Genomic DNA, 26,810 nt, shown 5'->3' with positions numbered 1-26,810 from the left:
ATTCTTCAACAAAGTATAAATTATTCTTTTGTATTTGCTCTTCAGTCCATTGTTAAGAATAAATGCGTATCTGAAATACAAATGGGCACTGCTAAAAAAACACAACCACCAATCTTCTGTTGAGCCTGGCATTGCTTAAAGGACTAAGGACGCTTTAGCTAGACAGGCTAATGAAAAGAGGAAAGTAAAATTCAATGAAGAAAATCTGTATAATTCCAAGTAAAACAGAATTTAACCGACTAAACAGAGCTAATGCTGTTGATATTTCCTTTTTTTACATTTGCTTTAATGTAAGAGCTTAGGTATTACATGCAGGGTACACAAACTTGTAAGAGGGCTGACATGCAAAAGAAGTGCTTTTGATATTTTGATGACTAGAAAAAAAGCACTGTGATGCATGAAGGCTTTTAGAAAAAATAATGAAGATTCAGTTGCGCTACATAACTTGAAGAATAACTGGAATAACTGCAAGATTATGAAATTTGAAAAACCCAATTTATTGATTATATTGCAATATAGTCTGAAGGGCTACAGGAGAGCCCGTGAGGAGAAATTTTGAGAACACTGTAGAACAGAAATAATGTCCATAGTGTCTTTGTTATAGATCCTATCATATTTCCCTAAAGTGCACAATTTCCATAATTTGACATTTTGTTCTGCTAAGTGAATTGAAGATGAGCAATTGAAGACTTTTTAACGTACAGATTCATAAACTGAGTTCTAGCACAGCTCTGGAGAAAAACTACATTATTAACTGGGTCGTGACTTAGATTTAAAGCAGTATGTTTAGGTCAGTGATATCCTAATAGTTTCTGAGGTTATAAACTAAACAGTGTGTCTTATCATTAGCAGAAACAAGTGAAAAAAAGAAATAGCTGGGATTGTAACAAGACCATTTTCTGTAATAGCTTAATTTTACAGTTTTAATATGTTACATATAAAAATAAAGGTACAACTTGTTTTGTATTTCTATATCTGTTCATACCAGTGATGAACTGGTTTTCTTTATCATATACATAAATAACAAACCTTACAATAAAATATTGAATGTTGTGCAATGGTGTTCAGCCTTTAGGAATTTTTATACCCATTTACCTTTGTATGACTGTTATGAATGGATGTGGATTTTAGCATAGATTCATCTGTCTGGGTTACAACCACACACACACACACACACACACCATTTGTTGTTTCTGCATTTACTTGTTGCAGTGATGGAGGCACATAGTGTAAATGGCTGATGTTTGGCCTGCAGCTAATGTTCTTTGTGTCTATGCATATTTGGCTTAGTAATATGCATGCCATCATTCAGACTTTAGAGTATGATTTGAACACTTACTAGGATGGCGGACAGCAATAGCTAGTAATACAGACCACCGAAGTGGTTGTTCCAGACCTAGACACTACTGAATCCAGAAATTGGGAGCCTTCCAAACTGAACACGTATGCCACTAAGGCCTCCAATGATGCTGTTTCTATGTCAGACTCACCAAGAAGTTAGTATTCTGACAGTTAAAGACCTTACTTTCTGTTGACATTTTTATAATCATGAAAATAGTGGTAAAGCCAATGGCAATTATGGTAACTAAGTAAATAAATTGTTTCATTTCACAGCCTAGTACGGCAAGCAGTTAAAAGGAGCAGCCATATATTGACCTCCTTACTAGAAAGTTGCACTGTAAAACCAAAAATCAGTCCACGGGCCTTAACCACTATTGACAAAACCATAATTAGAATTCCAGCAAGCAGTCCAAAGTCAGAATATCAAGAGGTGAGATGAAAGTGATGGCTAGTCCCAGAAACAGTCAAGATATTTTCAGCACCAAGGATAGACAGTTATTTTGGCAAATGATGAGCCTTAAAATAACACAGTCCTCTGTATTTCATACACAAATGCTGCTGAAAATCTGAAATCTTAACTTGGTCAGGATCTTATCCTCTAAAGCTTCAGTTCTCCAAATTAATATTCTTTGACAGGTAGCTCCTTTATAGCCAACTTAGCATCTCCCTCTGTTGTCTCCTATGTTCTTGAGGGTGAAGAAATCTTACTTCTAGTTCCAGATCCAAAACCTCAGCTTTAGTGTCCGGAATAGTGGGACCTCTTCTGAGGATATCTGGCATGCAGCACTTCCTCTGCTTTTAAATGTGTCCTGGTTTCTCTGGGTAGCACTGATAGGGATACTTAACTTTTTCCAGGATTTCTCTTCTGGCCAATAGCATTCCAAGTATTGTAACCTTCTCCCCCTACAGAGACAGAAATCAAGATCTGCTTCACCTCATATTCCTCTTGTCATTTGACCTGTAATGGCAATGGTGGTGGTTATGGCAGGGTGGGGTATGTTGGATGAGCCAGATAGTCTGGAATGGTAGAATATGAATAAAGCAAGAGCTGGAATACCATGGGATTTACTTGGGCAATGATAGAGAATGGTATGCTGTATCTAGGTTCTGTATCTGACTTCATCTAGGTTCTATGCCTGACTCTTCACAAGCAGATGCTTGTGGGCAGCCACACTTTCTGGCCCATCTAAAGTGATAAGTCTGGTTGCTATCAGCAATCTTCTTGGTAACAGACATAACATCTTAGGTACTACTCAGGCCTGGCTTTGATTTGGTCAGTTTGTGCAATTGACTCAGGAAAATTGACAGTGCAAAGAGCAACTCTACCTACAGGAATTTTCCCAGAATCACACAGTGAACTTTGTGTCCTTACCCAAAATTATGAGATCGTGTATGGCAGGTAGTCTACAAACATTGTGAAGTGACAATTTAGGTAGCTTTTGAGATGACACATGATCACAAAAAGAAATAACGACTCATTTTTGAGAACAGGTCTACCATAACTAGAATGATGATATAATCCTTTGACATTGGGAGGCCTGAGATGAAGTCCAAAAAGATCACCTCCCAGGTTTCTAAAATGGTTGACAGGAGTGTTAATAAATGTGTCGGGTTCTTGGATCTCATGTACTGTACACAAGGTACGTTTACATGTAACGCTGCATTTCTGCTTTTACACAAGTCCCAGAAATCTCAGACAACAATTGTTAAGTCTTGAATTAATGAAAATGTCCTGCTCCTGGATTGTCATGCCACAACTGCAGGACTTACCCTCTAAATTCATCAGATGGAAAATAGATTCAGCCTCATTAAAGCAGCACCTTTTGTTGAACTGAAAATAGAAACTGGGCTAAAGCAGCCTTCTGTTTTAATTTATTGTGTGTGATACATGTGTTGTTTATTTTTAATTTCCTGGGCTAGGACTGATGATTGTCTAAGTTTGGAAAACTGCAAAACTTTTTTCCACTCATAAAATCATGGTCAGTTGTCATCCTCCAACTCCTCCCTAAACTCTGATTTGTGTGAAAAGGCATCTTCTTTCAATTCTTCCAATCAAAGAATAGAACTTAGAAAAGAGTCCAACAAATCAGTCTTGACTGAGTTTTCCTACAATCTGGAGATATTCCAAGGGTGTGCTGGATGGGTCTGCACTGGGTTCTGCACTCACGCTCAGAGGCTTTGATTACAAATTCCTTACTCCATTTCAGCTAGACTGAGTTTTCATAAATAATATAGGTGCAGCAGCATATCTCAAGATATTTTACTTTCTACCAGAAGTGGTGTACTGGGATGTGGGTGTTTCAGGATGGGATTTGATGTGATAGATTTTCAGGTGCTGGAAAGCTTTTTGTGCTATCTCACACCAATTAAAGGATTATTAGCATGGATCAAGTCTGTAAGGGAGTAACTAAACAGAACTGGAAATGAACTTCTGGTAGTACTTTGCAAATCTTCAGAACGTTTAAATCTGTTTCACATTATATAGCTTGTTCCTTACCTGGGTTTATTGCTAATCCTAAAATACAAAGACCATGGAAATCAAACTCCGATCAGAAAATTGTTTTCATGTATTCACTAAAGATGATGATTTAGCCATTACATAACTGTTGTGACATGGTGTTCTTGAATGTTTCTGAAGTATATAGAAAATCACTATGATATATAATCAGGAACTGATTTAGTCTCATAACGTGTTTGCTTGTTTGTCAAATTTCTCTACCACCAATCTCGCATACAACGACTCTGGGCGGCTTACAGATAATAAAATGACAAATCGCTAAAAACAGTACAATATAAGTATAAATACACATAAATACAATACAAATATAAAAATACAAAATATACAAAATATAAAATTCAGGATGGCAGTAAGGTTGCTTATGAAGTGTTGGAAAATGACAGAGACATCACATAATCCAAAAGTCGTCATGATCTATTCAGAGAAAGTATTTCTGACCTGGAATGTAGTTTTCCATTTGTCTCCTTTTATACAAATAATGTACATATCCTGTAAATCTAACTTAATGAAGCTAGTAGATCCAAAATGAATGGCTAGAGATATTTATTTGGCATAGTAATTTGATACCTGATAATTGTTACATTTCTCCAGATTGCTTTTTGACAAACAAAACTGGGCTTCTGCTGCAAAAGTAATGGGCATAATGGATTTCTTCTCCTGCAGCTGTCGGTCCTATATTTTTTCTGGGAGAGAATATAACTGACCTGTTGGTATATTGGACCTAGGATGAGCTTTATGGCACAGTGTTAAAGCTGGGAGGAACAGTGTAATTGATCTGTTTTTTTCCAATGACATTTTGAAACTCAAAATATTTGGTGGGTAGACTGCTCTGGTGTCTTTCTCTGAGGACTAAGCTACTAGTATCTGAAGCTTTACATAGTAAACTTGGTATTCTGAAGAAATGAAATCCACCTTCTTCTCAGCCCACTCAGTATTGGGATTGTAGGTATCCAGACACACTAATCTGAGGACTTTTGGAAAGGATTAACTTTGTTTAGATAAAATTGTAACTACTCTATATGGACTTGAATCCTAATTACAAGAAATCAGGATTATGATTTATAGGACCCAAAGCCTATGGGCAACTGTCAGTGGTGTCCACCACAATTGGCATCTACATCAGCCTTTGGTCCAGTTTGTGATTAGAAGTTGATTTCCAGGTGCATGAAATTGTTAGAGTCCCCTAAAACTAATAAGACTAAGCAATAATTGAAGGCTGTTCATCTCTCTGTAGTATTATAGGAATAGAAAACTGCAAGTGTGCAAATACTAGCAAGATATAATGAGCTTGACTTGTTGATGTTGTCAGACTTTTTGCTTCCCTGCTATCTGGCTCCATTTCCTGATTTAGCTGAGCTAAAATAAACTATTACCTTTCTGAAAAACAGAGTACAGTTTGTTCTGGCAGTCCACAGTAAAGACACATGCTTCCTTTTCAGTTCCACATCTTTTCTTTTTTGGGAAAATCATAGGTGTGCTCCACTCAACTTCATGGGCTCTGCTGCTGCAGACTCAGATACAGGGTTGTGTGTGTGTGTGTGTAGGCATTTTGTTGCTGGACCTCCAACCTTCCAACTGATCTCCTTTATACAAACAGAGCTATATGAGTGTTAAAATGTGTGTGTGTTCTCACCTCTAGCTAATACACTTCATCAGTTAGCCCTTCCTGAACTTGGCCACTAATGTTGGCTCATTCAGCCTCAGATCTTGAGCAGTCTGAAGACACTGGTATATAGTACTTGGACACAGACCTGTGCCCCTGTTACAAACATTGAAGGCCTGTCTATATTAGCCTTCAAGGAAGAGTCTTCAAACATTGTCACAAAGCCGGTGAAATTTGTTAAGGAAAGAGTTCTGCTCCAAGACATAAGGAAATGCTTATTTAGTTCCCGGATAAATTACCAACCTACCTAGGAGCAGTTATCTGGGAACACATCACTTCATAATTATAGAAACAGCATGTTAGAAATGCAGTAAATATCTCTGGATTCCCATCCCATTTTTTCATGTGAACAACTTGGCATTTCAGGCAAGATAGTGAGGCAGGAGGAATTTGAGCATTTAGCTGACTCAACTGATGCTGCATTGTCATGACAACTGCTATTGTCCCAAATAATTTGGTTTTCTTGTTCCAGTCCTTGCATCCTAACTTTAGTTCTGGCTAGGGAAGTTACCATAGCCTAGCAGACTCTGACAGAGAGTTAAATAGGGAGGCATTCATTAAGTCACTACCAAGCCAGGTTGTAAAACCATAAATTAATCCAGAGTTGTTCATTAGTGTTACAAGGACTTAGACAAAAATGGCATTATAATTCCAGCAAACAATTGGAGTTTCAAGGGGCAATATGTATGAAATAATTTAGTTCAGCTCAAGAATCTGCAACGTTGAAGAGACTTTCAGTACCACAGATAAAGTTTGTTCTAGCAAGGCACAAACCATCTAAGTTGCCTTAACACAGTCTTCTATATTCTATATCCAGGTGCAGCTAAAGCTCTGCAACCTTGATTTTGTCAAGATACAGTCCTGTAAAGCTTCAGCTCCCTACATCAGTCTTTTTTGATAGGTAGTTCCTTTTTTTTTGCCAAGGTAGTATCTCTCTCTATTGTTTCCACCATTTTCAGGGGCTGGCAGGTTTTCCATCTAGTTCCATATCTAAAACCTCAGCTGTAGTCACAAATAGTGGGATTTGCATATGCCTTCCTAAGGTAGTATTGAGGCTTGGCTGTATCATTTGGAATATCAGATTCCTCAGCTGGCTTTTCTTCTAAGGTGATGACGTGCCTGGCTGGAACATTTCAGGCTGTATCTTGCTTTTTCCAGTTGCACTCAGCTCTGGTCTGAATAAATTGTTATGCCCAGGGTTGACCTGCTTTTCTTCTATAGCCAAGTTCTTAACCTATTAAAGTGATACACAATTTCTCTGTGTTCGTCTCTCGTTCTTATACTTTTTCTAGACCAAAGCCCTGGCTTTTGCCTGCAGACTGTTTGATAACATTTTTACTTGCAGGTTAGTTCAAAGCATATATAGACTCTAGTGCTTAAATATAGCATTTCCTGTTCTGCTGCTTTCCAGATGTGTTGAATTACAAAGCCTTCATGAATGGAAGCCAGGGCAACAGAGGCAAATACATATGGCCAGTTCAGTTTTAATTCCTTATTATGTATATTGCAATCATAGGTTTTGTTAGCAATGCATATGTTATGTTATTTTGAACAATTCGTACTTTCTGTATTAAACATTTTGAGGCTTCCTAATTAATGTCTTTTATGAGTTTTCTAATTAATCTCTTTTTTAATTTTATTGTTTGTTTTATTATTGTGTTTATTGTTTTATTGACTGTAAGCTGTCCAGAGTTGGTTTTAAGATGGGCAGCTATACAATATAAAATAAATATTTTAAATAAATAAATACTGATTGCCAAACAGCAGATACAGTGCATAGTTTCTTTCATGTCAGATTTCCCCAACCCAGTATTCCCAGATGGGTTAGACTAAATTTCTCATTTAGGCACAGCCAATGCTCATACTGATTGGAGATGATGTCAATTCTACTCTGCCCTTTCAGGAGGATGTTACTTTGGGGGAAGGCTACTATAGCAATCCATAAAATATAAGCATGCACAGCTCTGACCCCAAAACGTTATCCCTTAAGTATAGATTCTTGAGCTAAGAACAATGTACCCTTGTAGTATCTCCCCACCCACATTTCCCAAAGAGTGTTCAATATAAGAAAGAGAAACTGTTCACTGTGGGAAAGTGTAGATTCAGTAACTGAAGAAAATTGGCAGGTGTCTGCTGTTAGCAGTCTATATGTTACATTTGGCAAGGCCTGAGACTATTAAGGCTATCATTACTCTAATTGTGTGGGCCTTATCATTTCAAATGCACATAATTAATAAAAGGGGAAATTAAATAATGATTTCTTTATTTCATGAAAGGAGGAAACATTGATCTTTATTCTTGTTATTTTCTATTATTCAGCTCCAAATGTGGCCCCTTCGGAAGTAGGAGGAATAGGTGGAATCAATAGAGAACTGACAATAACATGGGTGGTAGGTATTATCTACTGTATTTATCAATATATTCTGTTGTAGAGGAAGTGACATCTACTGAAGTAAGTTGGTTTTGTGCATATATGTTAACATCAAAATGGGTCACTCTAGAATGAGGTTATTATAAATATTACTAAATAACTTATATACAAACATGATGAGTATAGTTATATATGTATTTTTTAAGATGCATAATTCATTTGATGACCTCTTCAAAGTGGTCTTAAAGGCTGAAACTAATACAATGGATTAAAATTAACAATAGTGTTGAAATTCTACAGTATATTGAATAAATACTAGACATTTCTTTCCTGGGTCAGAACATTAAATTAGATTCTACACATAAACTCTTAGCAGACAGGTTGCTTGGTAGATGCATGCACGCAAAATAATGCACACCAACTACAGTGGTGATTGCTAAAAACTACAGTAACATTAGAATCAGAATATTTTTCTTGATGAATATCCTCTTTATTTGGGTCAGTTATTCTGAACATTTCTTGCAGATGCTGCTTGGGAAAGACAGACTGTATTTTCTAAGCAGAATTTCTTCATGCTAATGATGTTGGATCTGTATAAGGTGCATGAATCATAGAATCATAGTTTTTTTTTGTGGGGAGGGTCTTGCTTTCATTCTATCAAAAAGCTATGTAATTATTCACATTCATAAAATATCTTTATTGCTTGCACACTGACATTGTGAGCCATGGGCGACCTCAAGCAAACAGGCAAGTTTTTTTCTGCCTGCTTGCTGAGAAAGCTTATAAAAATCAAGTTGATTCTAAACCAAGCATGGGAGAAGCTTGCAATTAAGTCTTTCATAGTCCTTCAAATATTCATGATTTACAATTATTTTTAAAAATCATCATTTTTAAATTAGAGAGTGGATTCACTTAGAAGTGCTATTTAATGAAGTTTTTAAAGATTATTTGTCAAACTCTGCTACAAAATGCCTGTACAACATAGAAATCCTTTACCATCAAAACTAGGCAAAGGCCCAAACCTATGTAGCATATGTCTTGTAGAGTGTTTGGTATTTAATAAAGCCATCTTCAGGCATGTGGGCACAAAATACGTTTTACTGATCTTAAAATCAGCAGTTTAATATGTTAAAATCAGCAGTTTAATATGTTCTACAGCTGTTGCCCTCTAGATGTGTTAGATCTATGACATATGTGTTGATTCTGGCTCGTGGGAATTTTGAGAGTCCCAATCTCTCTAGAGAACTGGGGAAACTACCCTCTGCTGTTACAGACTGTAAAACTCTAGGCTAGAAAAAAAAGATACTAGGATGCACATATGTACCAGATAGGCATTTCTCTGATGTTCTCACTACTTATTTATTTATCAAATTTCATCACCGCCCATCTCCCCCAAAAGAGGGACTCTGGGCGGTTTACAATAAAGCACATTTGTTTAGATTTTTAACTTTTTTAGTCACATGGGATCAACATGTTATCAAAGTATGCTACGTTCTAGCAATTACTTCATGTTTAAAAGCTGTGGCGTGATTTGTGATGCACCTTTTTCGGATCCCAGACCTCACGCTGAATACTCAGTGTTTGAAGAAGTATCTTCTTATAGCATAGTAATTGTCGATTTTCATACTTCCGCTACCATTATTCAAAGAGGCTACTTCTTTTTTATCCTTTGGTTTGTCTCTTATCTTTTGCCAGAATCAAAAATATTTGGCAGGTGGGAGAAATACATATGTATGTATGTATTTATGTATATGTACGAGTGTGTGTGTGTGTGTGTGTGTTGGTGCCACCGAACTTCAGTGCTGTGTCCTTTTTCTCTGCAATTTTAAAACTTGGTTTGAGAAATTGTGTTTGATTTTCATGAATATTTTTGAAATGCTTTGAGGTAGTCTTCACTTTAGTAGTAGGCCCTAGGATTTCATATTGTACAAACAAGTACTTCAGAGATCAATATTAGTTCTACTGATATTTATGTATGCTTCCTCAGAATGTTTTTAATAAAGAATGAGTAAGAATTAATAGTATTCTAATAGAGTAAGAACTATTATCAATAAATAGTTACTATTAGTGTTCATATTTCTGTTTGCTCAGTCAACTATAGAATTACAACAGTTGTTATTTTAAAGAACACATACATTTTAGTACAAAAACTTAGAATTAAAATAGCACATTATAGTTAAAATATTAAAATTATTTCAGAAATAAACATGTACAAGTTATTTTCCTCCTGAAATATGTTTTTAAGGGAACTCTGTAAATGTTTCTCTCTATAAAAATAGCTATTTGAATTCTCTGAGATCCGATGAAAGCTCTTTTATGAAGGGCAGACTGGCAACCTTGTTTTGGAAATAAAATTAATGCAAATGAAGTTCTTTCCACTATACTGTTACACTAGTATACTTCCTTCGTCCAAATTAAAAAGAGTATGTTATGTTTCCTTTTAAAGACTATATTGACAGTAAGATTTAAAATAACATCCATTTTCTTCTGTATAGATTCCATTTCAACATAGGTTTCCTTCTCTCTAAAATTTTTATGTGACCAAAATCCACATGTGTATCTCTGTCTTAACAAATGGAACTATTTTAGAAAAAATAAAGAGAAACATGTCTTACCTTTGGATTATAATTTTTTAAAAAAGAACCTGTCATATTTTGGGTCATACAAAATCACTTAGTACCACGCTTTATTTTAGGTTAAATTTAGGTTAAATCAGAGAATAAGACTATATAGAATATGTTCCAGACTTCGTAGCCTTCAGGTTCTGAATGCACAAAACACTGATACTACTGTTTGTTGTATAGTGACATTTAAATCTATTTCTGTTCAAAATCTACATATTATGGAATGATGGGTAACAGTGAAGCAAGGGAAAACAAAGAATAAGAAGGGGTAGCTAAATGGGTTGATGTTGCAGAAAGCCTTCTATAAAAGTTATTGTTTAGAAAGCCGTTTAATCTGTGATATTAAGCTGTTTTCAGACTAAGACCAGTGAGAAAGAAGATGACTTAGAAACTTTCCATCCTGACAAGCCATGAGCGAAAAGACTCATGTTTGGCTTATTTAGAAGTCTTCATGGGACCTCTTCTGCTAGGAGCCAATAATACAGCTTTAAATTTATTTGTACTCATTCAAACAAAGAACAAAAATAAAATGAAAGCATAATTTTCATATTTTGTCTCACAGCCTTTGCCAAAAGAGTATCACTTTGGTAATAATTTTGGATATGTAGTAGCTTTCAAGTCCTTTGATCAAAATGATTGGAAAAGCGTTATAGTTCCTCAACCTGATATTGGTCGGTATGTCCATAAGGATGAATCAGTGCTTCCATCATCAAAGTATCAAGTAAAGGTGAAAGCATTTAATAACAAAGGGGAAGGACCTTTTAGTCTTACTGCTATTATCTATTCAGCAGAAGATGGTGAGTAAAAATCATATGATAAAAGTTAAGAGTGGGCTTTGATATGCTTGCTGCAATGTACTAAAAAGAATTCTCATATAAATAGTCTAATTCTTAAGGTCTATTGCTAAGAACAATTGTAAGTTGACCTAACCAATTTGTTATAACGCATTGGCTGCCTACATACCATCTAAGCCAATTTAGATGGTAATTGGTAATTACCAATTACCAATTGGTATCAGGGTAATCTATTTTTCTTGGATGAACTGAAAGTAGAACTGAGCCCATGGCTGTCCACAATGAGAAGGAATGAAGCAAAGTTGCAAACATGGGAAGAGCTGTAATTCCCATATTCCCATATTTTATTTTCAATTGGAAGAGGAAGAGAGTGGCTGATATTTTACAATTGCTCAGAAAGTAGTCCTTTTGCATGTATTATAAAGAACTGAAGCTAAAATATGTATTATTTATTTGTTAGATTTATAACCTACCTTTTCTTCCATAATGACAGCTAGTGATTCCTTAATCTGTCTTTGGCTGACCAAATGCAACCCCTGACTACTCAGAGTTATGCATGAAGTTGCATAAATCATGGGCCCCAAAACATTTCATTTTCATTTTTACTTTTACTTGAGAATTAAAAAAGAGAATTGTTTTTGTTTTTTAATTAATTAATTAATTAATTATTATCTCACCAGTTCTGCATCTCACTTGAAACTTTGCAACCTTATACTGTAATAGGAAGATCTTTTAAGATTTGGTGATCTTTTTAATATTTTTTTAATAAACATTAAACATTTTTAATTTTAAAAAGTGGAGTCAGTAGATATTATCTAAAGGTGTTATGGACACTGCAGCATCCCATAGGCATTTTGCTGAGCCATTTTTAATGTATGCCAGGCTTCTGCATCTGTGATAATATAATAAAATTCTAAATTTAATGAAATCACTAGTATGAAAAGTTAATTTAAAAAATACTTTTCCATACAAGATTATTCAGTTTTATTTGAAATTTTTCATCCAATATGTAACTGTTTCCTCTGAACAGTGACTATTTGATTCATATTTGACTGAGTGCCCAGTTACAGGATTAAATTATGAAAGGTTTTCTGAGCTTTTATGTTGCAACTTGCTTTAAAAAAGACTTCAAAAGAGCATTGAGCTTTGCTTCACAAATGAATTTTTATAGACACTGGACTGCCTTGAGTGAATTGTATTCACAAGCCTATTTAGTTAATATTTTCTTTTAAAAATATTTAAACAGAGCAGCAATAGCTATCCAGCTAATCTTGAATTAATCACATGATAACAAGCAATTCAAAAACTAGTATGTATATATTTATATATGTGGAGATCCTGGCCCACTAAAGCCATACTTTCAAAACTAGAGGGCGTGTTTGTTGGCACCTATTCTATTCATAACAAAAAAAGTATTTGAACATTTTATGCATTTGGGAATGAATATCTTTATTACGGTCTTTGACCAGCCTCTACAATAAAAGAAAATAGTTTAATCCAACAATTCATTGTCAGGAAAAAGAAAAACAAAACAGTGAAACTATATGTCTAATTAAAAGTTTTGCGCAACTGTATAACTTGATAAAATTATTTGGCCACCTGCTGTGTGAGTGTAGAGTCAGCATCCCTCAAAAAGAAACAAATGTAAAATCTGTCAGTGTGACCCTCAAATCTGGAGATGATCAGGGAGATCAGAGCACATCTTGAGACATCATAAAAAGGACACCATACGAGGACGTAGGCAGGAGTTTCTGCCTCCCTGGATCCACAAGGGCAACGTCTCTGTGAATAAGGAACCCCATGAAATCTGCTTGCCAGCAGTGCTGAAGGGTGGGCATCAAAGCGGGCTCTGGTAAAGGCCCATCTATATTGGCTTAAGCAGAGACTGTATAGATACCCTGCAGTAGAGGATTTGCAGCTAACTAGAATTTGGCGATAGGATTCAGGAGCACTCATAATATCATTTTGGAGATCAATGTCCCTAATTCTTTCTTTTCCTATTGATTTGGCCTTCTCCAGGGTTAATTGGCCTAAATATTCAGGAGAGAGGCCAAGACTGCAAAGTTCTTTCGTACAGGTACGGTGCCAATTAGATTGGTAGCCGTCTGACAACAGCAGAGGTATCAGGCCTGTAGGGTCGAACATGACTTTGAGTCCTGAAGTTAGAATCCTGATCCAGGCCTGAGCCTTAATACTTGGCATGTTAGCTTCAAGCCTCAAAACTGCACTGGTGGTGAATTTTGGGGTACTGAACAAAGAACTAAGCAAATTTGTATGGTTTCATAAACCCTTAGGTTTGTGTATGGGCCAAGTAGTATCCCATATAGTAGTTGGGCAACTGTTTTGGCCATGGACAGTTTAATCGTTGCTGGGATGTAATTTGCCCTCTAGTTTTGGGAGTAGGCACCTACTGTAAGAAGCATAGCCACAAGACTGCATATTCAGGTACGTAATTTGGATACTAAGGAAGAAGATAATTATTAAACTGAATAATCAATGGTTATTTCATAAAAGACTATGTCTTTTCCCTGCAGCAAACTAGTACTTAGATTCTTTATGGTGTTAACGAGAAACTATGTGAATCAGGATCCTTTGTGAATTTACAGTAAATATTCACACATTTTTTAAATTATGTAGATTTGGTGATTTGATGATTTTAAATGGTTCATTAATCCCTTTTCCAAAGTTCAGGGGAACTTGCTTAAGTAAAAACAGATGAAAGATAAAATTGAAAATATTGCTATAGCTAAAAAGATTATGCAACAGTCATTTAAGCACATAATTTGTATTGCAAAGAGTAGATTACACCAGGAAGACACCGCTGTGTAAATTATTCCATTTGAATTAACGTTTATTATAATAGAGGCATATGTTTTAACATTATTTTAGTTTTACTGCCTTTTTTTCTTTTGCTTTTGAGTCAGTGTTGACTTTTGGAGACTGCCTGGATTAGTCCCTGCAGTTTTCTTGGCAAGATTTTTGGACATAGTTTGCCATTGCTTCTGCCTAGGGCTGAGAGAGAGTGACTGGCCCAAAGTCACCCAGCTGGCTTCATTTGGTGTAATGGCTAAAGCCACCAGGCTATAAACTGGAAGAAAATTGACCATGCTGCCAAAGGAAGCAGTAAATTAAATAATTGGAAATCCACAATTACTTTAGTGTACTTTACTCAGAATATTGGATTCACAATATTAATATTGTGTTCAATTTTCCAGCTCCTACTGAAATACCTGGAAATGTGAAAATAAAAGTTCTGTCATCCACGGAAGCATCTGTTTCCTGGGAACATATTTTCAATCCATCTGTTACTGGGTATGAGGTGAGCTTAAAAATGCATTTATTAATGAATAATGCCACCTGTATAATAAGCACAAGACACAAAGGACTGAACATGGTGTTGTACTCATATTTATTTTTATAGTCAAGAAGTATATCTGGGTTTGAAATGGATTAGAAATAGCAGAGTAGCTTTGGGGGACTGTGGACTTTTTCCCAGTACCATTCCTGACATTTCTGTCTATATAAAAATACTATACTGATTCATAAATTAGCAAAAAACATTTCCCTGAGAATGCAATAATAGTAAGTACTAGTACATCTGATAATATCTGATTCTGTAAAGGTAAAATTCAATTCTTCGGAAGGCAGAAGGGGATACATGTTTAGAGTTTGAAGAAAGCAACACCAGGAAGTGATTTGGAATAGTTCATCTATTGCATGATAAGGAAGCAAATCCCATGTTTAGTATTCCATTTGCTAGAACTTCTTTTGCTTTGCTTTTCCTTTCAAACCTACTCATACTTTACCATACACCAAACACATCTAAACCAAGATTATATACATGTCATAAGTGAGAATGGGAAAGTCAAAAGTAATGGCCCTTGAAGTCAAAGTGACCAAGGCAAGAACTCTGTAATGTTGGCCATAGCAGTAGAGATGCTCCTTCACTTAAGCCAGATAAAATGAGAATCATTGGGCATGTGAACCACACTGAACTGCCTCTAGGCCATAGATTTGTAATAAATGAAGAAAACAGCTTCTTAATATCTTTACAAACACTAGGAATAATTACAATTATTGTATGACTCTCTCCAATGAGAGGGACAGCAAATAAATTGGAATACATGAAACATGATCAGTATGGTGAGTGCCTGGTCAAAAGAATACTGATTGTTATTTGGAATGGAAGGTTTCCATTCTTTACAATAAAGTCTAAGAGGAAGGGATCACCTCCCTCCTTTTGATGAATCCTATCTCTGTCTGAACCATGGAATGGTTCCCCTTTTCACACAGTACAGTATAAGACAGTTGAATGAAAAAGGAAGCAGTGGTTTCATATGCTGAAATGGACACAGTATACTTCTTTATTCACTTTCCCAATTATTTTGTATATAGTGCTAACTATCAGAATTCTGTTTTCTTATAATTTCTAGTTCTGGTTTGGAAAATTTGTGCTATTTTACAGATATGGAAGTTTCCAAGTACACATGAGAGATTTCTTTTGTTTTGAAGGCTGTTTGAATTAAAACCTTTCATTTCAAAATGTATTCATTCATTTAATCAGTTTATTTATTTAACTGCTGTACTATCAGGTGTCAAAACCTCTAGTGGCCTACAATAAAAATAAATTGCAAATTGAAATATTAAAACTAAAATAAACAAGTGAAACAAGTTGGATTAATAAAAAAGTGAAACAAGTGGCAGTGGAAATAAACAAGTGAAACAAGTTGGATTAATAATTAACAGTTAAAATCATTTAAATGTTTGTAAAAAAAAAAAGATGTGTTTTAAGGACCTCTTAAAAAGTTATTCAAGATATTTAGGCTCTCAGCTCTGCAAGGAACACATTCCAAAGAGCTGGGTTGGAGTAGAATTGGTCCAATCTTGAGTTGCCACCAGAGAAACATGAACAGCACTGACCTCCATCTCACCAATGGTTTCATATAGATATTGATAAGCGTTGCCGACAGAATGCTACCTTAAGGAATAGCACATAATAGTTCCCATTTTGAGCTGTCTCCAGGTGTAACCATCTGAAAGCTACCTAAAAGATAGGAATAGAACCCCTGCATAGCTGTGTCTCCTATTCCCAAATCTTTCAGGTGATTCTGGAGGATACCATGGTCAATGATATCAAAAGTTTCTGAAAGACCAAAAATCAAACTCCATTGATCCTCAAATAAAGATCATCATCAAGCCAATAAAGGCAGCCTGAAAGCCTTAGCATGCCATAAAATCTATTTGGACTAAATAAAAAGTATCTGCTTTTTACAGAACTGCTTGCAGTTGAGAAGCCACCACTCTCTATATCACGTTACTCAATCATGGAGGGGGAAAGACTTCCCTACAATTCTGACTAGATACAGAGAAGGCTTCTTCAGAAGACATCTAATATTTTCCTCCCTTAAACAAGGAGGCATTTGTGATATTAATCAGAACACCTCTAATAATGTCCCAGCTAGAAATTACAAGCCAGGTTAGCCAAGGAACCAGAGGACAAGTGGTACAACATACTACTCCAAGCAGCTTGTTGACAACTTTGGATATCATAAATTGAAACTGATCTATTCTTGCTATTCAGAAGGAATCCCTAGACACTCCCATAGTTGACTGTATAAAAGAAGACATCCAGACCTGCCAAATATAAGAGGTTTTACCTGCAAAACCTCGTTGAAAGCATTAGTACAAACCTCTGTGAGTCCTGCAGTAAAAAAAAGGAGGCATTAGGGATATGAGTCAGCCTCTGCACAACCTGAACCAACTGCCAGGAGGAGGAATAGCCCTTAAATGTGTAATCTTCCTTCCCTTGTGTCAACCTGCCAAATTTTATACTCCGCATCACTTCTGAGATTGCCATCCCAGATTCCACAGATGATGATTCTGCCCCGCATCCAAAATTTAATAAATCAGTAAAACGTTTTAAAAAGAAAGTATACCCACCCATCTGGAAATCTTATCCCACTACCTACCGGGCAGATTGGATATATCCCTGAAGTGAAAATCACTTCACTTAGGCTATCACTTCCCAGTGTTCCACCTTTCATTAGGAAGCCTTGGGGGACTTAAACCTTTCTCCCAGCTGCTCCAGGTTGTCACTCAGCATCCCGAATCATTCCACACGCACGCACACACACCCTCTCACAAGGTTGTAGTGACTCCTCTAAAGTGATTCCTCCAAAAGGCAACAGGATTCAATCTTAAGTAGCAGACTTGCTAGGATTAAATGGAGAATCCTAGAGAAAATTCTCTTACCAGTTTCTTTGTTGTCCCGCTGAATTAGTTCTGAAATCTGGTATGTGTTTAAACATAAGTTTCCACTGCTTTTGAAATAAGTAGGAGTAATTATTTCAAATATATATTCCCTTTTACATTTGACCATGTTTTTGTTTTTGTTTGTTTTTTCATTTTTACAGATCAGTTATTGGTCCAACAATCAAAAAGAAATAGCTGCAAATAGAGTGCAAGTGAGCAGTCAGAATTTTTCAGTAATGTTAGAAAACCTGAAACCTTACACAAAATACTACACAAAAGTGGCAGCTTTCAATGCAGCTGGCATTGGACCTTACACTTTGCCTTTGGACTTTGTTACAGAAAAAGCACGTAAGCATCTAAATTAGGGGCTGGAACTGAATAGCCAGATGGAAATGAAATATAGGAGATACAGGCAATTAAAATTGTGTCCACGTTATCCTTGATACCATTTATCAAACATCTCAATTTGCCTTAAAACTTATTGCTCAAGGACAGGCTCAATGTGGAATGCCCTAGGGGGGTTGAAATTTTCCATTTCTGGTTTGTGGAAATTGTAGGGTTTTTAAAATATAGAATTTATATCTATGGAAAGTTTTCCATATGGATTGGCCTGTTTGCCTAAACGTAGTGGGTCATTGCTGACAAATTATACATATTGGCAGGTATGCAGATCTCTGGCCTGATGGTACTAGGTCTTGTAACAGCATCACCAGAGCAAAGGTGGGGGCAGAGTTAGCATTTGGGTTGGCTGCAGAGTTTTGTCTCTGTCCTTAGATCCCTGTGACATGGTCTGCTAATCGGGAAAGTAGCTGCTTAAGATTTGGTGGCAATTTTTAAGCAAGAGGAAGCTATGAAATAATTTTAATAAATCAGAATGGAAAGTAGGTAATAGGTGATACCATTGTGAACTTTTAGTGGGGGACATTCACTGATGGCCAATGTATTCTGTTGTTTTCTCCCGGTTCTGTCTTGTAACATTTACTGCAGGATAATCTCCTGAATCAGTTTGTACCATTACAAAGAAAAACAGTCTCTTTCAATTTCAAAGAATGGATAATTAATTTCTAAAAATTATTCTAATAAGTAAATGTGTAGGGTGGAGAGAATATTGATTTTAAAATTTAACTGTACTGGTCAAAATAAAGGCATGTGCTATTTTTCAGCTCCAAGGCAGCAACCAAGAATTATTAATGCTGTAAGGTCAGGTTCAAAGTACATCATCACATGGGAGCATGTCAAGTCACAGTCCAATGAATCTATGGTGAAAGGATATAAAGTAAGATTGATATTTAAGTATCTTATCCTTACCTGAGTAATATTGGCTGTTTTGTTGCCTTATTTGAAATGTCTGTTAATAAATTAAATCACTATTTAAAAGGAAGAGAGTTAAGTGATACTTAAGAAAGGACATCTTAAAAGCAAACTTAAATTTGGCACCAATGAATTATATAGTAATCTTACAAAATTTCCCGCATGATCTATTATACTGAAATTTAGCTAATTCTTAGAAATTCTTTTCTAAACATGAGCCTTGGCAAGGTGTGAAAATAGCTACAAGGCAGAGAAATACACATCTCTGTAGTCCTTATTCTCTGATACAAGTAGGTGTTCAAATCAACCAGCTTTTGTACTAGTATGTATTATGCTCAGAGCTAATTCATCTGCTCTATGAAAGAATGCACGTTGCTTCTTTTCAATGGTTTAAAGAAGGAAGCAGACTGGAGATCAATCTAGGCAGTGATGGCTGGGGAAATACGGTATATTTGGTACTTTCTTCATTTCAGCAGGAAGTAATCATTCAGCAGGAAGTGATCATTCAGAACAATGGTCCATAGAGTACAGAAAAAGAATGATCGTAGAGGAGGCAGGGCAGGACTGCTTCCATGTAGTTGCTCATATGAAGTGTGGAAGTGTTGCTGTTCAACTTCTCACAATAGTAACATTGGTCAATGCTATATGCTATATGTGTCCATTACTGTCTCCTGCTGGCAGTGACAATATGAAGGAAATTTATGATTGGATTTTCTGATGGACCTTCTCTCTTTGCCCATTGCTGCTTGGTCTGGTCTCCACCACAGAAGCGACAGAAAATTTAAATATACAGCTTACAGGACTTAAATATAATTTGCTAATGTTCTCTCCCCAAGCCTTGAAAAGGGAGTAGGGATTTTCCACTTTTATTGAGAAAAATGTCGATAAAATAGAAATTCATATTGATTCATGACAGCATTTGTAAATATTTATCTCTTGATTTATCTCTTGACCAGGAGTATTGAATTTGTTGGGTGATATTGTGAATTTACCTTTGTGCCATGTTACTGTTTGTCTCTAAAAGGTGCTCTACAGACCAGATGGCCAATTTAATGGCACACTCTTTAAGACTGGTAACCATTATATAGAAGTTCCTGCACCTGTTAAAGGTCAATATGTTGTTGAAGTTCGGGTGCACAGTGAAGGGGGAGATGGAGAAGTAGCTCATGTAAAAATTCCAGGTATGTCTAAATAAAAATGTAACTGAATATGAAGTAGTATGTTATTTGTTCTATAGTTTTAAATTGTTTTAATGTGACTTCGTTTAGCTAAGTTTAAGGTTTAGAATTTTAAGTACATTGTCAATATGTTTCCTGGGGTCTTTTAAATGTATAGTAGTCTTTTTTTTTCAAATCATTATCTGAGACAAAAAAATGACTTCATTTGCTTTCTAGTTATCCAAATAGTTAAGATGTCATAAATATATATATTAGTGATTGAGAGAAGCAAATTGGCAATTTCTCACCAACAATCTCCTTCCCCAAATCTTGCTATTCTTCCTCATTGTGGGGATGCAGGTATTCCTGGAAGGAATGAACAAAGAATTCTGAAGGTGTAGCCAAGAGTGTAAACCTGGCAGATTCCCGCAAGGTGTGATGATCATCCCAGCTACCCAGCTAAAAGAAGTAGGCACCTAGTTTTGGCAGCAGCAATATAGGAAGGTGTTGGAGGTGGATGACCACTTCAGTGACAACAGCAAAGGCATCATTTCATACTGCATGGGATAAACCCACTTTATTTCACTAAGAAAACCACATTGACAGGCAATATAAAATAAGTGATTATTTAATGCTGGATAATGAGCTTCTAGGTTGGATAGTGCTTAGCATGATACTGAAGAGTAGCTGAGAATCTTTCAGAGTATTTGTTTTATAGTGTATAAATGACTAGATTTAAATCTTCAAGATGTCTGGTTGCTGATATTGCCATTCAGGAAAAGAAAATCCAAAGTTGCAGAGACAGTATTATGGTGGGAACATGGAATGTAAAAAGCATGAATATGGGAAAGCTCAGCATGGTGAAAAATGAAGCACAGTGAAAAATGAAGTGAGTTGACTACACATTGACATCTTAGACATTAGTGAATTGAAATGGAGTTGGATACTTTCAGTCAGAAGTTTATCCTGTTTACTACTCAGGACACAAAAAGCAGAGAAGTAATAGCGTTGCTTTCATAATTAGGAGGATATAGCAACAACAGTACTTGAGTATAATGCAATCAATGATTGAATAATATCAGTTAGACATTGCAAACAACCCTTTAATATGATGGTTATCCAAGTTTGTGCTCCAACCAGATGCAGAAAAAGAGGAGGTTGACAAATTTTATGGTCAAGTTCAATCTGAAAGCAACAGAACATGGATGACATGCTGCTTGTGGTTGGCAACTAGAATGCTAAAATTGGAAATAATAAGGACGAAAATGTTCAACTGTATGGCTGAGGAGACAGAAATGAAGAAGGAAAATGACTTATCAATTTCTGCCAATCCAATTATTTCTTCATTGCTAACACAGTTTTCAAAGAACCATAATAATGTCTATATACATGGACATCACCAGATAGAGTACACAAACATCAAATTGACTCTTTTATTGGTACAAGGAAGAGTTTGGTTATAAAAGCAAAGATTTGGAACAGATCACAAACTGCTCATGTCCAAGTTCCAAGTCAAGCTAAACAGAAGAACCAAGCCAGCCAGTTTCCACAATACAACCTTGAACATTTTCAGGGAGAACATGTGACCCTCCTAATAGGGAACTGTGGAATAAAATTAAATAAGTTGTTAAGGATGTAAATGAGAAAAGGCTGCAAAGAAGCCATAAATGGAAAGGGAGATTTCAAATGTTCATAATCAGATTCAACTGCAATTCTCAGTATTAAAAATTGTATTCTAAGAAGAGAAGCCAAAACCAAGAAAGACAAAGATCTCAGGAAGAAACTTAACAAATAATTCAGAGACCTGATAAAAGAGGCAAAAAGCAGTATTGCAATGTTATCTGTTAAGATATTGAAGATGGAACTTATACAAAAAGACGAGAAAAATATCTCTGAACTCAGAAGGAGGTTGCAAACTTGAATTGGTATGCTAAATGACACCAATGGACAGATAGTAACTGAAACAAAGATGTCATTAATATACTGAAATTCTGTACAGAATTGTCATATCCTGGAAGATATTCCTTATTTACAAGAACCTCTTGAACTAGAAGATGAAGTTAGATCCATGCTCCAGTCATTAACAAGTCAGAAGGCTATAGGAATTGATGGAATAACTACAGAAATATGGCAAGGAACAAAAAAAGAATCAGTAAAGGTTCTAATCAAACTATATCAGCAAATCTGGAAAACAACACAGAGGCCAACATATTTGAAGAGTCTATATACCAGTATCAAAGAAAGGAAACTTAACAGTGTATGCAAATTATCATATAAAATATCACACAATATCCTTAATAATTCTAGCTGTAATGCTTAGGATCATTCAGTACAGATGAGAGCCATAAATGGAAAGGGAGATTTCAAATGTTCATAATCAGATTCAACTGCAATTCTCAGTATTAAAATTATGTGTTTACTTTGCTGCATAGTTGTATCCATTGTAATTTTATTAAAATTACTTGTCTACAAATTTCCAGTTTTTTTCCACTGAAAGTAGAGCCTAGTCATTCAAAATTAGTTTATGCTGGAATCGGGTTCTCACTCTGGTTTTCTTCTTTTTTTTAGTAGTAGCATAACCATATAGGATATTTGGCTAACTGATAATTTTAAAAATTCGATATGCTTTTATGACAAACATTCAGTGTACATTATCAGAACAAAATTGATAAAGTGATAGCAATAATTGATATCCAAAGACTGAAACAGTCCCATTTAACCAATGAAGTTATTACTCCAGCCAGTTTGATATTGATAGTTAAAGTTTGCAACATGAAATGGAATGGAACTGAAGTGTGATGAAAAGTCTTGGAAATAGATGTCTTAATTCTTCATCACTAGATTTAATATAGGAAAGAAATGGGCACAGTTTTTCTAAAACAATTATCTTGTAGAACAGGCTGATTTCCTTCTATCAATGTCTGGAACTATCTTTGGCTATTTCAGTGGGCTTAGAGCCACAGGTGGTACCCTTTACTTGGCTACCATGATTTTGTTTCTTATTTTATCTTCTCCTCAATAAACTGTGTTTCTGTTTCTTGCTCTTTTTACAAGTTGCATGCTTATTCATAATCTTTAGCAATGATTAAGAAATTCAACTACACCATAGAATTTTCCCATCACCTCTCAAAGAGTTTTGTTTTTATAGACTCTTTTAAAGACTTTGGATGGCCCAAGACATAATTCTCTTCTGAACTTTCCATTCTTCTCACATATATTTCAGTGTAAATTTCTCTCCATTTTTGCCTCCAATGAAGTTGATAGCCCAGTAAAAAGAAATAATTATTGGGATCAGACTATAACATTTATTTTACTGCCTTGAATTAAAAAATATAAAAGTATTTGATTATTTCAAATACTGAAGTTTATTTTGGATGGGATCTAGGATAATTGTTCCTTTGCATTTCTAAAAAAGCCATTTGCAAACTTTATTGAAAGCCAGGAGGGAATTGCTTAAGTATACCTAATTATTCTTATATAAAGTGCTAACCAATTTTGCTTTTTAACTACGAATTCATTTGTATTCATTGGTTAAAAAATAACATTTTTTTCATTATTTAGATAGTTATCCATTTTCACTTTCCATTTCATAAGTGGCAGACTCACCCCTATCTATTGTTTTTGTGCTTTCCACTATATTTCAAGGATTCTTCCACTTCTGGAAGGAATAAAATCTGCTATATTTCAAACCAGTACAGAAAATACAGTGTACCAGAGTCAATTAAATAAGAGAAAGGAAACTTAACAGAGGAGCTTCTGGAAATGTTCAGTCACAATAACTTGCAAAGTTAAAAGAAAAAAGGAAAAGTAGATGGGTTTGTCCTTTTTTACAGACTTCTCCTTGCCATTATGATTGTTATTATATATATATATATATATATATATATATATATGTAATATTTATTTATCAAATTTGTCACCGCCCATCTCCTCCAACCGGAGGGACTCTAGGCGGTTTACAACACAGAATAAATATACAATAAAAATTCATATAAATACTGAGAGATTTTCTCAAATGCATGTTAAAAACTTTAGTTTCTCTTTCCATTTTCCTGTTTTTTCTGGCCTTCTGTAACAGCTGTTCTACCTACAAGAAGAAATAAAAGATAAAATAGGTCAGAATAAATTCTGACTGAGATCCAGTTTGGTGTAGTGGTTAAAGGACCGGACTAGAAAGCGGGAGACTGAGTTCTATTCCCACCTTAGGTACAAAGCCAACAGGTGACCTTGGGCCTGTCAGTCTCTCTCAGCCCTAGAAAGCAGGCAAGGGCAAATCGCTTCCCAAAAATGTTGTCAAGAAAGCTGCAGGGACTCGTACATGTAGTTGTTAGGAGTCAAGACTGACTTGAAGGTACACAAAAACAAAACAACCCTGAATGAGGAGGAACATGAATATAACTAATATTTAAAATGGGGCAAGGTTTAGCAAATAATCAGGGAATATTTGACATCACCATTCAGAGAAGACAATTTGGGAATCTTTAGGAGCAATGGTTTTACCTGTAGTCATGCTCAATCTTTAATATAAAATGCACAATCTGTTTGATTTTCCAGGAGCTGCTGTTGGAATACTACCTAGCTGTCTTGGTTTACTGCTGCCTGCCCTTGGTATCCTTACCTTTTTGGAATTCTGAATGTATCTGGATTGAACATGTCCTCAGTTTAGTGCAAAGGACTCAGCCTAAAAAGATTTCAATTCTCTTTTTTAAAAAAAAAAATTTCCTGAGGCATAGTCCTAAGCCAAATAAATTACACTTCCAAGTAAATTATCCTCCTGACTTAACTATGGACTTCAAAGACTGAGACGTCTAGAAACTCCTTCATCAAGCAACTCAACTTTTGAAAGTTTGAGGAATACTTTTTAACATGTACAATTATGCCTTATAAAACACTTGTGCTGATCTGCAACAGTTGCATGATTCGGTCCAATGGGGCAAGTTACAGTGTAGTGTTAAAATCAAATAATGTAAGCTGTAAGTAAAAATAAAATCACCACACATAGGTGCTTTAACTTTCATAACAAACAACATAATAGAGATTGAAAAATTGATTGTATGTGGTATATGTAGAAGCAACTACGTCTGTCCGTACTATCCTCTTTGTTTTGTGTACTGCATATTTTTTGAATGGCCCCTGTCATTTATGACTTTTCAGGTTTTTAAAGATACAGTCAAAGCAAAAGCATTGCACTCATATTTTACAGCTTTTGTCCTTGAAGAGAAATGGGTTGAAAACACTAGATGCAAGTTCAGGAAGCATCTAGAATGTAAGTTCAGTAGTAAAGGATTTTATTTCTGGAGCTGTTATTCAAGTATTAACAGTAAAGGCTTCCAGCACCTTAATTATAAAATGAGAATTTAGCTCAATATATTATTTTAAATAACGCTTGATAAATCAGCCCAAGTGTGATTTATCTCAATCACAGAGAGGTTTATTTTGCTGTAAATGATCTTAGTAGTTATATAAACAAATTTACTTTTAGTATTTCATTGTATCCAAATGTAATTGCCACGTTTGAGTAAGTTGACTTCTATCAAAATTACATAATTTAGATTCCAATATTACAGACACCTTAATTTTTTATGAATTAATTATAAATATGATGGAAATTTAAAAAATAATTACATGGTTGCATAAATATTGACATGAATATAGTATTTAAAATAGTATTTAAAAGTCAAATCAAATGCTGTAATTAAAAGTAAATATGCAGTAAAAAGAAAACAAATTAGCACATGGCAAAACCTATCCTGAAAGGTTTTTTTTCCCTCTGAGACACATAATGCCTTCCTTTGGCGAAGGCCAACCTTGAGGAAAATGATTTGCATTTTCCAATGAATTAATATTGTTCTACTTCTTAGAGCTGTAAATAAGAGTTGTAAAGTTCTAATCCAATTTTCCCTATTTAATGATCCCAAGAGATAGATTTATTAAAATTCAAATAGAGCTCAACTATTCTGTTTCCTTTAAATATGTTTTCAAACGTGGGATTCCCACAAAAGATAAAGAATGTCTTTGTTCTGACTGTTTCTATGCTGTATTTAATTTTTTTAAAAAAGGAATACTTATTTCTTTCAGCAACTATGGTGTACTGAGAATTTGGTATGAATTAAAAGAAAAAAAAACACTACTCAAGTTATACTGAATCACTGGCTCAAGTAATAGTGCAAATGTCTGATGCTTCCAGAATTATAAGCTTTGAGTCATATTTTATTAGCAGAGCCTTGCTAGCTGCTTTAGACATAGAATTTAACTTTTTAGGACTGATATTGTAGATGCCCATAATGATACTGTCCACGTGAAGCAAGAACAGATTTGTCAGTAGTTTACACATGTTCTTTAATTTGTATGACTTTGTATTATATATTTACATTTTAAAACTCTAGACTCTTCATGCAAAATATCAGTAATACTGTTTTACTTTTGTTACAATTTGAAACTTTTTTAAACAGTAGGTTGAAAAGATAATTTCTTTTTAACTGAATGTTAGAAAATTCATAAATATTATTGAGTTTCATAATTATATACTTATTTGAAGAAACTAAAGTATCTTCATGCATAAGAAACTAATGCCTTGGGAGTCTTCTATATACTTTGATTTGGTTCACTTTTATGCAATGTAACTCATATTTTATATAATCTACAACCACAATTTTTGTTCCTTTTTTTGCCAAAATGCATGACTGCGTATTGAGTTTCTAACACATGATAAAAAGATCAAAAGTAGATATTTTTGCATGGACAACATCTGAAAAGTCAAAGCACATGTATTTAATTTA

At 35.1% G+C, this 26,810-nt stretch overlaps 1 protein-coding gene across 3 annotated transcripts in view; it reads left to right on the top strand.

Moving 5' to 3' along the window:
- Positions 1–24,732, top strand: part of CNTN1 (contactin 1) — a 178,347-nt gene extending 153,615 nt beyond the window's left edge. For all 3 annotated transcript variants that reach the window (XM_063309421.1, XM_063309419.1, XM_063309420.1), the window contains exons 19-25: positions 7,842–7,912; positions 11,080–11,314; positions 14,527–14,630; positions 17,725–17,911; positions 18,727–18,839; positions 19,899–20,055; positions 24,586–24,732. In XM_063309421.1, the coding sequence (XP_063165491.1) occupies positions 7,842–7,912; positions 11,080–11,314; positions 14,527–14,630; positions 17,725–17,911; positions 18,727–18,839; positions 19,899–20,055; positions 24,586–24,665 (947 nt within the window). In that variant the 3' untranslated portion in view covers positions 24,666–24,732. The remainder of the gene's footprint in view (positions 1–7,841; positions 7,913–11,079; positions 11,315–14,526; positions 14,631–17,724; positions 17,912–18,726; positions 18,840–19,898; positions 20,056–24,585) is intronic.
- The last annotated feature ends 2,078 nt before the right edge of the window (positions 24,733–26,810 follow it).

This window comes from Candoia aspera, chromosome 7 (assembly GCF_035149785.1).
Source record: "Candoia aspera isolate rCanAsp1 chromosome 7, rCanAsp1.hap2, whole genome shotgun sequence".
NCBI lineage: Eukaryota > Metazoa > Chordata > Lepidosauria > Squamata > Boidae > Candoia > Candoia aspera.
The sequence above is the reverse complement of the archived record's forward strand: the minus strand, read 5'-3'. Positions and strand labels throughout refer to the sequence as shown.